A 12,816-nucleotide genomic window follows, 5' to 3' on the forward strand; every position below is an offset into this window, starting at 1 on the left:
GTCAACAGGCAGGGGAAAGGAGTGGCTGGCAGAGCGTCCTGGCACCAGGAAGGGACGTGGGGAGAGACCAGAGAGCCAGAGTTCAGAGACTTGAGGAGAAGCAGAATAGGTGAAAGGAAGGGAATGAGTATTTATTTGTCACCTACTGTGTACTAGGCTCTTTGCCAGGTCCTGTGTGTAAATCATGATCTTGCCTTATGTAAATCCTCATGACACCCACCACAGGGAAGCATAATTATTTCAGATTTACTAATGAATCAAGTGATGCTCAGAGATTTTGATGGCTTGCTCGAGGACTTGCACAAAGACAACAAGTGGTTGAGCTATGATTTGAACCCAGGTCTTTGTGACTTCAGAATCCTGTGAATTCCACCAGAACAGGGGGAACAGGGAGGAGAGAAATAGGGAGGAGAGAAATAGCAAGGGGAGGGGTGTGTTTGGGGGATACGGTTTTTTCTCCAGGATGGGGTCAGACTTATTCCACTGACTCTTGGTTTCCTTGAAGATGGTGCCTGCTTTGCCTCCTCCCCTCCCAGTCTTTCCCTGGAACTCTGGGTCTCTCCAAAGCTTGCACATGCTCCAGGTCTGGACAGGGGTGTGGGCAGGAGGGGGTGGAGGAATGTGGAGCAGAGGAGCAATGGGAGAGAAGAGAGGAGAGAAATGTCACCCTGGTTAGTTGGGAGGAGAGCCCCCACCCTGAGTCTGCCCACAGTGAGACCTGCATTGGAGTCTGAGGATGGTCAAGGAAGAAGGCCTCTGTGGATCTCAGATGCCACAGTTCTCCTGCCCTGCCTCGGCCCAGAGTTTGATTAGCTGGGCCTGGCTCTCCTGGTTACCCAAGAGGCAGCTGGCCAGGGGCCAGGCTGCAGCAGGAGGCTCCCTGGCACCTCCTCTTGCTCTCTCTCCCAGCTGGTAAACAGCAGAGCTGGAGCCAGCCACGCCACAGCCTCGTGACTCGCCCACTCCCCCCAACCTGGTGCACGTGGCACCTGGTGTGGAGAGGGCAGGCAGCTGTCCCTTCCCTCTTCTGCCCTCCCATCTCACCATCCCTTACTCCTGCCCCACCCTGGAGCTTCACATTCTGTTACCATCAGTGCCTCTCCTGGGTAGTTCTCAGAGTCTCCCCAAGGCTGCAGCTTGAGGGACAAAGGTTAGAAGAGGAGGGCTTTCTAGCTCCTAGGGTGATTGATAAGGGGATAGAGATGGAAGAAGAGGAAGGGGAAGCTTTTGAGGCCCTTCTTGTACTGAGAGTCCGAAGGTATGTCAGGCTCTGATTTTTCCCATGTCTTTTTGGTGAAATGGGCCCACACACACTTCTCAGCATAAAACACGAGGTTCATCGGTTGGTTTGGGGCTTCTACTCCCTGGGCAGCTTGGGAATAAGAGGCCAAGCACAACCCCACCCAGCACCCTCCGACTGACAAGTTGAGCTGGCAAGAGTCAGGGGAAGGGAGGGAAGTGGGGAATCTGTCTTTCTGTTCTCCCCTTCCCCTAGAGCTCCAGGGCCTCCTCTCTCCCCTCTATCTTCCCCTCCAAAGATCTCTCTTCCTCTGATTCTGGGTGTCACTGGACCCTTCCTGACTATACCCTCCCCCAAATTGGGGGCCCAGAGTGGAGGTCATGCAGAATGCTTGCACTTGGGCATCTCCAGCTAATGCCCCAGTTACAACAGGGGTGTTCCTGCCATTTCATGCTGTCGTGTTGGGTGGGGAGGAAGTGTCTGGGAGTTGGGAAAGACAGGGTTCTGGCCTGCAGGCCTCCAGTCACACACCTCCTAGGCATTCTCATGACCCTACCCCTTCCCTACCCTAAGAATGAATGGCTTGGGTTCTTTCTGCTCAGCATTAGAAGGTAACTTGTTTATTCTTTTGGGAAGTCCCCTCTCTTGTTTAATCTTCTCTCTTGCTTCAATCATGGCTTTTTTTTTTTTCTGGAGGAATCTGTCAGAGCTGGGCAGTGATGATTTCCTCCTCAAATACATTCTTACATTCTTATGCAAGGAAAAGACTGATAGGGATCAGAGAATCATTTCACCCCCCCACGTGCCCAGTCCCCTTATCAAACGCTGCAATCTCAAAGCAGGGGGCAAACAGCCTGCAGGGGTGGGAGGTGGTGGTGGTGGCTTGGAACTGGGGAGCAGTTACCAACTTCTCTTTCCCTTCCTCTACACCCCCTAAACCACAGAAACCACTTAAAACTCAGCACAAGCCTGCCCTTCCAGGGAGGGCCTGGTGGGTAAAGATGGAAAATATGGGGTGCTGAATGGCCTGCAATGCCATGCACAGCCCCAGCCCACTCCAGGGAGGGCCCTGTCCTGTGGAAGCCTGTTCCAGTGCTGTGGTCCCCAGTAGAGACCACCTTTCTTTGGGTCCTAGGAGCTCCATGTCTGGGAAGACCTCCAACCACCCAAGCAAGTCAGGAAGGGGGGCTGTACCTCAACCATTAAAAAAAAAAGGACAGCAGCAGGTTCTGTAAACATCTATAGTCTCTAGGTCTCTCAGTCCCCAGTCCTCCCCCATCCTGTCACAAAGGCCACAGTGGGTGGAGGGAACAGTGGGAATTTGACCCTAGCTTCTGGCCTTGAACTTTTCGTGGTGACCGACTGTACCTCTCATCCAGCAATTAACATTAAGAGTCGCAAGGGCTTGGAGGGTTGAAAAGCGGGAGCTCTGATTTTTGGAGCAGAAAGACTGGTAAGAATGTGGTCTGCCCTGTATTTGCTGTGAGCCCTGAGGCAAATCACAGCCCTCAGTAAAAGGGGCCAATGACAACAGTCCAGACCTGGGTTGGTGTCAGTGCTTCAGGGCAGTCTGCACACAGGAGGGGTTCTTAGGGTGCATTTGCCTCCAGAGCATGTTTCTGCATCTTTAAGTCTTACTGACAGGATGCTCCTCTGGGGACTTTCTGGCTCCCACCACATGCCATCTTTATAACCTCCCCTGAGCCTATGGGTGGGGTGGGGTTGGGAGTGTTTGGTTAAAACCAAGGTCAGAAACCTTCCCTGTTGCCAAGGCTGATCCCCAGGCAAGTTTACTTAAACTCTTTGATCTATTTCCTTCTTTGTAAAATGGAAATAATAATACCTACCTTACCAAGTGGTTGTGATGACTGATATAAGAACATGAACTGGTACCAGGTAACGTACAGGACCCAGTACAAAGTATTGAGGTTAAAAGAGAACAGTATTTTGTTTTACTCCTCCTTTTCTCTATTCCTATAATATTTCCTCCCTTTACCGGAACCCCTCTTTTCTATTCCCTTTCCTGCCTTATTCTTCTTTATATCACCAAGTAACAGTCTTTACATTTTACTTGTTCATTTTGTAACATGTCTGATCCCTCTGTTTGGATCACTGCTATATCCAATGTCTGGCACTCCACAGACCCTCCCTAAGTGTTTGTTGAAGAAATGCATGAATGAAGGTTTTATATGAACTTTGTTAATTTCCATAGTCTGCCTGCCTGCTTGCTCTCCTTCAATTCTTTCTCCCAGTACTGAGGATTAAACCCAGGAGCACTCTATCACTGAGCTACAATTCCCAGACCTTTTCATTTTATTTTGGTACACTAAGTGGCCAAGACTGGCCTTAAACTTGGGATCCTCCTACCTCAGCCTCCCACATAGTTGGGATTATAATTGTGCACCATCAATCACCCCTGGTTCTTTCCAGATACTTTCAAATTTAATTGCTCACTAAGGGTTGTAATGGGAGGGTTTTGCCACTGAAGGATAAATAAAATACAGTAGTAGAGGTAGGGCTAGACCAGTGGGTGGACTTCTCACAGTTCACATGTATGAATTCAAGTTGCCAGGATGTGCAAGGATTAGAGAGCTATCATCCTGGGAAAGGAGGATCCTTTCAGAGTGACCTGGTGGGGAGGCAGAAATTCAGTTGTGGATATTGTGGTGAGGTGATTAGCAGCTAAGATCCTGGAGCCAGACTCCTTGGGTTCAAGTGCTAGATGTACTTTTTATTAGCCGTGTAAGGTCCAAGGTCACATTGGATAACAGTAGTGCTTGTAGTAGAGTTGTTGGGAGAAACAAATAACTGGGACAAGTTGTTGAAACAGCTCCTTGTGTGAGGGTAACTGTGTAGCTGCTAGCCTTATGATTGTTTGATCAATGCTACCACCTGGTGGACATACCTGGAGCAAGGTTTCCCAGGCCTAGGGCTATGTGGTGGGGACTTAATCAGGGGAGGTTGAAGGAACTGGGGAGTCAATTGAATGGAGAGGTATGTTTGTTGTTAAAATTGCATATGCTAAGGTGTCGAGGTTTTGTTTGGACCCAGCAGGCTTAGCCCTGATACAGGGCACAGCTGGCACCATGGAACATGGGAATGGGCCCAAGTGGGAGGGAGCAAGAAGTTGAACTGACCTAGGGCCTCCTTTCTTTCCTTCCTCCCTCCTCCAAACTTGACCTGAGCCAAGAGGAACCAGTTCCAGGGAAGGTGGAGGTGGAGAAAAGAAGGTCACTGTTGACGTCAGGGACATTCAGGTAGGAGGTAAACACAATCTGACCTACATTTATTAATTCATTTTCCACTCCCTCCTCCTCCTGCCTGGGGTAGACTTTTCTGGCATCCCTGAGAACAGCTCTCACATTCTGGCAACACCCTTCCTCCCCAGATCTCCACCCTAGGGACATTATTTCTTAGTCATTGGGTATCCAAGTGCTGCCCTGTTTCTTGGCTCCAACCTTGCCCACCCCTCTACCCCCAACAAGGACAGCACAGGTGTAGAAGGGGTAGGCATGAGGGAGTCAGGAAAGTTAAAGGGTACTGTGTGTTTGTCTGACATCCCCTGACACACTCCCAAAGTTCATTTGTCTTCAGGACTGATGTGAGTTTAAGGGGTAAGAAGGGCCAGGTGTGGTAATGCATATCTGTAATCCCAGCGGCTCAGGAGGCTGAGGCACAAGAATTGCAAATTCAAAGCCAGCCTCAACAACTTATTGAGGCCATAAGCAACTTAGACCCTACCTCAAAATAAAATACAAAAGGGTTGAGGATGTGACTCAGTGGTTAAGCACCCCTGGGTTCAAAACCCTGTACCCAAAAGGGGGGAGGGTAGAGAGGGAAGGGTTATTTCCCCTCTGCAGCCCCAAGGAAACTCTAGGGGAAGGTGGCATGTGTTGTTTTCTGACACAGAGCTCTTGGAGAGGGACTGTGATTGAAGGGTTCCTAGAAGGTGTGGGTGTCTTGCAGGACAGGGACTTTAAGACCTACCCAGACCAGGCTTCCGAAGTAGCCTTGCTTGAGAATGTGGCCTAGGATTCTGTGTTTTGAACAAGTACTTCCAGAATTCCTGATATCTGGTTATTCTGATATTCCTCTAAGTTTGAGAACCACGGTTGGAGTTTTGCTTCAACTCAGACAACTGAATGAGCTTCTTGTCCTGTGTATGGTCCGGTCAGAGAGAAGAGGGTAGACTGCAAACCCTAGAACACAGGGTGCCAACAAGAGGAGTAATCCGTATATTAGACAAATGGCCATTTTACTAGCAAAAATAAATACACGGTAAGTAGATGGAAAGAATGAAGACCGCGGACCCAGTGGAGAGATCTGCGGAAGCTGCACTGCAGTCTCAGCTTACAGGCTGAGATGGGCGGGCACCAGGGAAGATCCAGGGCCTAGCCCTCCACCCAAGGGGGGCAGCAGGGCAATAAGGGGCGTCTCGCACTCTCCCAGCAGCACGTCCCTGCGCAGCCCCAAGCCTCTGTCCAGCACTTTGGCCCTCAGACTGCGGGCGGCCAGGTCTGGAGGGCCGAGTCCGTCGAAGAAGAAGTCCTCGTTGAAGATGAGATTGGCGCTGCATTTGACCACTCTGCTCCGCTGGGCTCTCGGCCGGACGCGGGGCTGCAGCCTTAGCACCACGCAGCAGCCGCCGCCGCCGCTCCCGGGGCCCGCCCGAGGCCGGGACAGGGCCTCAGCGCTCACCAGGCGCAGCCGCAGACGCCCGAGCCCCGCCTGGTACTCGGCGGAGAGCCGGAGTTGCCCGCCGCGGGGCCCAAGGCGCAGCACGCTCTCCTTGGTCGGCCGCAGCTGGCAGTAGAGGAAATCCAGGTGGAAGAGCGGCGGCGTGGGCGCCCCTGCGCGGCGCGGCGCGTACGGGCTGGTGTCGGACGAGTCGGCCTCTTCCGGGGACAACGAGTCGGGCCTGGGCGACCGGCGCCGGCCAGGACCCGGCCGAGGGGATCCAAAGGGCGATGAGTCGGGCGACGAGGCCGTGTCGCTGTCGGGGGCCAGGCAGAGGCGCAGGTCCGGGGCTGAGACATACAGTCGGGACTGCGTTGGGGGGAGTCCCCCAGCCAGGCCGGGCGGCGGGGAGTGGAACAGAGACTCGCGCCGGCGCGTGTGCGGGCTCTCGGGCAGGAATGCCCAGCCTTCGCGGCCCGCTAGATGCGGCAGCGAGCAGGCAGAGGGGAGGCTGCGCCCGCCCACGTTGGGCCCGGCCCGGGGCTGGACGCCGCCTGGGTCCCGGAGCCGAGGCGGGATGAAGAACTGCGGGATGCGATCAGGGGTGAGGACATTAGGGAAGGCGCGCGTGGGTGGGCCCGGGACCCGGCGCTTAGGGAACAGGCTGGAGGGCGCCCGCCGGGCTCCAGGCTCCGCGGTCCCCACCCTGTACCCAGCTTTCTCTAAGAGCCACATGCAGTGGGTGGGAGTAATGAAACTCCGAATTCCGCAGGACCGAGAGGGTACCAATCTAAGGTCTCAGTTGGGAGGGCTAGTCAGCGAAGCTGGGCTGAGAGAGGAGAGAAGATCCAGAGGTGGGTGATGCTGCGAGTGAACCAAAACCTGGGTGTCTGCTGCGGCGCCCTTGTCCCCAGACTCATGGGGTGCGAGGTCCCTATTTGAGCAAGGAAAAACAAACGAACAAACAAACAAACAGCGAAGTCTGGGCGGACTGGGGAGAAATGGAGCACAGTGCCAGTTTGTAGGTGCAGGTCGGATATTCTAGGACACAGACTCTTCATTGCTACTAAGGATGCCCCATCCACCTATTAGAGGGCCCTTCACACCTACTAGAACCCTACTATTAGGAGAAAGAGTAACATCTGCTTAATCAAAAGATCTATGGTCACAAACACCAACCCAGATCCCGAATCCCGCTCATACACATGCTTTCGGGTAAAAGAACACCGCGGCTCTAGGTGGGTTCACTCCCTTTCGCCCCCGCCCATTCTTAAGACGGGCTCCCTCCAAGTTCTGATTTGGGGCCTCTGGACCCTCCCTTCCCTGCCCAGGCTGTGTCGCGGGGCAACCTTCTCAAGATCATGCCATTCTTCAACCCTTAGCCCCACCTGCCTCTTTTGGCTCCTCCCTCAAGTCTCTACTGGCCTTCCCAGGTTGCTCCTGGCCAGAAAGGGGATTCACTTCTGCTCCTGGCAGCCAGGGTACACACCTGTCTGCTGACCTGAGGACTCCAAGAGCCGGTCAAAGGAGACGTACCTCTTGAGGGGCACAGAATCTTACCCCCACCCCCACAACACCACCCCTTTAACTCTGGCGATCTGCTCCCCAGCTCTACCGCATCTCGTGTCTGCAAGGCGGGGCCGGGTCATTGGGTCGCCCCTCCCACTCTCCACTCTTTCTCTCCCTAGGAAACCACTGAGCACAAAGGAACCATTGATTCTCCGCCACCCCCGGAGCGGGGTCTGGAAGGATCCTCAGCTGCCCGCCCACCGCACCCCTGCACCGAGCTACCGTGAGCGCGACGTTCCGAATGTTCGCCCGGGAATCCAACCTCGTGACCGGCTCTCTGGTGCTCCCAGAGTGCAGGCCTTACCTGTGGGCGGCCGCTGGGCCCTGGCTTCTGGCTTCTGGCCCGGAGGCGTGCAGAGCGTTTGGGGAGCAGCTTCCTCTCCAACCTGCTCCCCTAACTCAGTTCTTCTGGGAGGAGCTGGCAGGTGCCCCTGCTGTCTACGTCTGGCTTCTTTTCCTGGATAAACACACCTCTGTCTCTGCGGCCATCAACCGGGCCTTTCTTCCTCCAACCAGAGCCAGATTGCTAGCAGCAATCTGCTAGTCCTAGACCTGGGCTGCTTGGGGGTTGGGAGGGCTACAGAGGGTGATTGCCAACAGTGGCCAGTTGTTGCCATTCTTTTCTGTGCATCGACCTCACACCATCCCTCCCTGGTGAAACCCACAGCATGGCCACACAAAGCCCATCTTCTCCAAAACCCACCTTGCTGGAACCTTGCCTTGACATCCAATGCGGGTTCTGGAGCCATCCTCAGTAGCTCCCAGGCACATTTCCCACATCCCAAGGAAAAGAGGCCAGGTTCAGGATTTCTAGACACAGAGACACTGAGGACAAAGATGGATCCAACAATTGGTCAGAATCAGGCTGGTTTTTGCCCTCCACCTCTGGGAGATCCTAGAAAGCACAGGCTACCTCTGATAAAATGAGACTCACGGTTGTGCTCCAGGCACCTCTATCACCAGACTGTCAAAGGAGGCCTGCTCATTCCCTCCTTAGGACCTTAGCATAGGCTATTTCCCCACCTCATTCCCTTCATCTTTCAGATCTGGAAGACAGTATTACTGACTCTATCTAAATTAGTGGCACCTATGTACATTTTCACAGCACCCCACACCTTTCTTTTATAGCACTGATCACAGTTTTTTCTATTTATGTGATTTTTAAAAAGATGTCTGCTTCCATTATTAGATTGTAAACATCCTAAAGACAGTGCTTAGCACAAGCCAGGTGCTCTATCAGGATTCGATGAATGAGTAAATGAATGATACTAAGCAGAATTATACTTGAATTAGTTTGTACATCCATTCACTGAGTTCCTAAGATGCACCAGACTCTGTGCTAGGTGTGCAGATATACAGAGTGGTTAGCTGCTAGGGGAGAAACAGATAATAAATTTGTAAACACTAACCATCATCACAAGACAAATTATGAAATCCAGGAGACAAGATGAAACAAACCAGTTAATGGCATTATTTTGTCATCTGATACTTGAAGGTTATGACAGAGCAAGTGTTTTTTTTTTTTTTTTTTTTTTTTTTTTTTTTTTGTTGGTTGGCTTTTATGCTTTTTGGAGATCCTTAGTGACCCCAGATCTTTCATTCCTGTGATTCCTAACTCAGCTCTATCCTGGTGTTTCTAGTGAGGGTCATTTGGCTCTATGGGCTGCCACCAAGAGCTCCTGCTGTGGGGAAAAGTCTTATGGGCTAGGAATCTGGCCTTTTCAACTTTACAGCTTTTTTTTTTGGCGGTACTGGGGATTGAACCCAGGGCCTTGTGCTTATGAGGCAAGCACTCTACCAACTGAGCTATGTCCCCAGCCCAACTTTTTAGCTTTTTGACCTCTAAATGTAACTTAGTCTCTTTTCCCATCTGGTAGAGAGGCTTTACCTAACAGAGTTGGTGTGAGGGCTAAGCAAGATAACTCGTGGGCATTAGTTAGTTCTGCTAAAAGTTTGAGAAAACAGAAAACCCAACTTGATCTGGCTTAATAATAAGTCAATTTCTGACTTCCATAATAAGTCCAGAAGTAGGGTAGGATTCAGGAAAATTTGATTTTTGTGGCTTCACCCATTCATTCTCTACCATAGTTACTGAGTATCTACTATGTGCCAGGCCCTGTTGGAAATATAGCAATGAGAAAGCAAATAAATTCCCTGGCCAGATGTAGTTTATATATCTGGGGAAGAAAGACAGTAATGAAAAATGAAATACCAAAAAATAGAGTTTAGTAGATGGAAAAAAGTGTTGAGAACATTAGAATGACAGAGGGTACCAGGAGAGAATTCAGTTTTAAATAGAATGGTCAGGGATGGCTGCCTGGAGAAGGCAACGTTTCAGAAATATGAAGGAAGGAAGAAGGGCATCAAGGGAAAAGCATTCTGGGCAGAAGGAATCACAAATGTAAAGGCCTGGGCCAGGAGCATACCTGGAGTGATCAAGGAGACAAAGGGCCCAGTGTAGCTGCAACAGAATGGAGGAGGGGGAAATGAAATCAGAGAGCAAACAGGTTCAGAACGTTGGGGCTTGCAGCCACTGTAACAAATTTAGCTTTTATTTGTGGTGAGTTAAAGAGGAATATGGACTGACTTACACATTAAAGAGATCTGCCTGGTACCTGTGCTGAGAAAAGAATGAAAGGGTAAGGGTATAAGAGTAGTGGTAGGGAGATCAGATAAGAGATGCTTTAAATAATCTTGGCATGAGATGACTAGGGTGTGGATCAGAGAGGGTTGTAGTTGTCAGTTTCTGGATATAGTCTGAGGAGAATCAATAAAGGATTTCCTGCTGGTTCCATCTCCATCCAAGGAGAAGCAATGATCCAAGGTTTTTGGCCTGACCAACTGGAAGAAAGGAATTGCCATTTTACTGAGAGGAGGAACTATCAGGTGATCAGTTTTGGACCTGTTAAATCTGAGATATTTGTTAGGCATCTAAGTGGAGATATCAAGTAGGCAGTTGGACATGTAAATCTGGAATGCAGAGGAGAGGCCCTGGAATGAATCTGATGTCACCCACCTTCATTTCTGTAGATCGGGAATCAGATCCTATAAGAAATGATGAGCCAAAGAGCAGCAGAGTTGAGACTAGAACCCGAATTTTCTGCCTTGAAGATCATTGTTCTTTCTTGTACCCTATGAATCCTTCTACTTAGAGCAGGGCTGCTTCGTCACTTCTTCAAGTGCCATTGCTGCCACTCCTTGAGAACTTTTTAGTTCATTTTCTGTTGCTATAACTGGATGATTTATAAAGACTGGGTGATTTATAAAGAATAGAGGTATATTTTGACTCATGGTTCTAGAGGCTGGAAAATCTAAGAGCATGGTGCTGGCATCTGTGAGCGCCTTGTGTTGAGTCATAATATGGCAGAAAAGTAGAAGGACAAGTGGGCACATTGAGGAGAGAGAAAGAACACAAAAAATGGCCTCACTTTATAACAGTTCATTCTCATGAGAACAAATCCACTCCTGAGAGAAAGGTGTAGTCATCCTCCTAATGACCTAATCATTTCTTAAAGGCCCCACTTCCCAACACCACTGAAATGAAAAGCAAATTTCAACATGAGTTTCAGAGGGGATGGAACACATTCAGAGAATAGCAACTTCCCAGGTGACCCAATGGTCCTTATTTCCTTGCTCTTGCTGGTACCATTATAGAAGAACATGTAGATGACTGAGCAGTACAATCCAGGTGTAGTAATCCTAGCTACTTGGGAGGCTGAGGCAGGAGGATGACAAGTTTGAGGCCAGTCTGGGTAATTTAGTGAGACCCTGTCTCAAAATAAAAATAAAAAGGGCTGAGGATGTAGCTCAGTGGTAGAGTCCCCCTGGGTTCAATCTCTAGTATGGAGAAAAAAGAAAGAAGGAGGAGGAGGAAAGGAAGAAGATTGGGCAGTACGGAGTAATTTCCAGGGTCCAAGTGAAATGGAAGAGGCAGAGAAGGTCAGGCCTTTCTTCCAAGTAGGCAGGCAAGGCTATAAGCTCCCTAAGCTTTTGGATCTAGGCTGTATATCCTGAGACCTTGAGTGGTGGCTTCAAGTGCATGACTTGGCCACCAACGCCCACTGCAAAGCCCTGGTGGGTCATGGGGCTGGTGGCAAACAATGTCTTGCAGTTCTGGCTCCCCACTCAGGACCTGTAATTAATGACCTAGCTCTGTGGTCTCTGTTCCAGGAAGGCCTCAGGGGCTCCTTCTTTAAGAACTGGTATGAGGGCTGGGGATATACTTCGGTTGGTAGAGTGCTTGCCTTGCAAGCACAAGACCCTGAGTTCAAATCCCCAGCACCACAAAAAAAAAAAAAAAAAAAAAAAAGAACTGGTATGAGCTACCGATGTCCACTGTCTTCTTGAACTGGTTGATCTTACAATAGCTATATGTACTCTGGTTTCTCTTGACACTTGACTCAGGCATGTGGAGGACACATATCCTCTGCCTTAAGCAGAATAAGCTGCCATGTTTACCTGCATCCACTATAATGTGGATTTTACTCCTACCTCCTTCTTTACTGTCAAATCCAAAGGTCTCATTTTATTTATTTATTTATTTATTTTATTTTTTTTGGCCTTTTAATTTTAACTGAAACACAAATATATTAAAAACAATTTGTTTACATAAAATTAAAGGAAAATAAATCAGTAGAGAACTTTCCAAATTTCCTGGGTTGTTTTAAGGTTAGGAGAAAAAAGAAAAGATTTTAAAAAATTGAGACAACAACCAGGTTTGTTCAATAAATGAGTAGTAACAAAATTCTAAAATCTAACAGAATTTTAAAAAATTTTGTTATAATAACATTGTAGGGCTGGGGATGTAGCTCAGTTGGTAGAGTGCTTGCCTCATATGCACAAGGCCCTGGGTTCAATCCCCAGCACCACAAAAAAAAAAAAAAAAAAAAAAAAAAAAAAAAAGAAGAAGAATAATAACATTGTATTTTTGGAGACATCTATTTTTCAGGGAAGAACATATCACAATTTTAGGAAGAAAAGGGAACCATTGAAATTTCTTTTTTTGAATTCTAGCCAAACAATAAAAGGAATGATTCCTTTAATAATTTTTCCAAAGGCCTCATTTTAGATCTCATGTTTCTCAGCATTTGATTCTATGGACCTTGTCCTCTTAGGGATGGTCACTACTGTTCTGTTCTCACTCTCCTTAGTGGATCCTTGATCTTCTGCCCCAATTTTAAGCCTTAGTATGGCCTAAGGCTCTATCTTTGATCCCTTTCTTCCTTCTCGTCCTTCCCTCACTTCCCTTTACTGTCACTCTGCATAAGCCATTCCCCAGGGTTCCAATGTCAGTTTTTATATTGACTCATATTGAATCAGTATCCAGAGCC

The 12,816-nt window shown here is 49.3% G+C and overlaps 2 protein-coding genes across 6 annotated transcripts; one reads left to right on the forward strand and one right to left on the reverse strand.

The window, feature by feature from the left end:
• The first annotated feature begins 185 nt into the window (after positions 1-185).
• On the forward strand, positions 186-11,798 carry LOC306641510 (uncharacterized protein). Of its 5 annotated transcripts, none has more exons than XR_013758173.1 (3): positions 186-1,258; positions 4,431-4,497; positions 5,339-5,474. XR_013758173.1 is itself a non-coding variant. In XM_079106643.1 (3 exons), exons 1-3 carry the CDS (start codon positions 1,203-1,205, stop codon positions 7,711-7,713), a joined length of 231 nt encoding a protein of 76 aa, XP_078962769.1. In that variant the 5' UTR covers positions 407-1,202; the 3' UTR covers positions 7,714-11,798. The 5 variants fall into 5 exon arrangements, 2 of the variants coding, with proteins under 2 accessions (XP_078962769.1, XP_078962768.1); XM_079106643.1 differs by lacking the exon at positions 5,339-5,474 and adding an exon at positions 7,606-11,798 and having other exon boundaries at positions 407-1,258; XM_079106642.1 differs by lacking the exon at positions 5,339-5,474 and adding an exon at positions 7,606-11,798 and having other exon boundaries at positions 417-1,258; positions 4,426-4,497.
• Positions 5,579-7,551, reverse strand: C2CD4D (C2 calcium dependent domain containing 4D). Its single transcript, XM_079106637.1, has 2 exons — positions 7,407-7,551; positions 5,579-6,851 (listed from the first exon to the last, which is right to left on the reverse strand). The coding sequence occupies exon 2, from the start codon at positions 6,650-6,652 to the stop codon at positions 5,591-5,593; it is 1,062 nt and encodes a 353-aa protein (XP_078962763.1). The 5' UTR covers positions 6,653-6,851; positions 7,407-7,551; the 3' UTR covers positions 5,579-5,590.
• Positions 11,799-12,816: the final 1,018 nt, after the last annotated feature.

The sequence above is a fragment of the Sciurus vulgaris genome (assembly GCF_902686455.1).
Source record: "Sciurus vulgaris genome assembly, chromosome: 1".
Taxonomy (NCBI): domain Eukaryota; kingdom Metazoa; phylum Chordata; class Mammalia; order Rodentia; family Sciuridae; genus Sciurus; species Sciurus vulgaris.

Coding starts and splice junctions, on each gene's coding strand:
- LOC306641510 (XM_079106642.1), top strand. CDS start 1,203: ATGGAAGAAGAGGAAGGGGAAGCTTTTGAGGCCCTTCTTGTACTGAGA. Junction 1,259..4,425: donor CTTGTACTGAGAGTCCGAAG/GTATGTCAGGCT, acceptor ACTTGACCTGAG/CCAAGAGGAACCAGTTCCAG. Junction 4,498..7,605: donor TTGACGTCAGGGACATTCAG/GTAGGAGGTAAA, acceptor TTCTCTCCCTAG/GAAACCACTGAGCACAAAGG.
- C2CD4D (XM_079106637.1), bottom strand. CDS start 6,652: ATGTGGCTCTTAGAGAAAGCTGGGTACAGGGTGGGGACCGCGGAGCCT.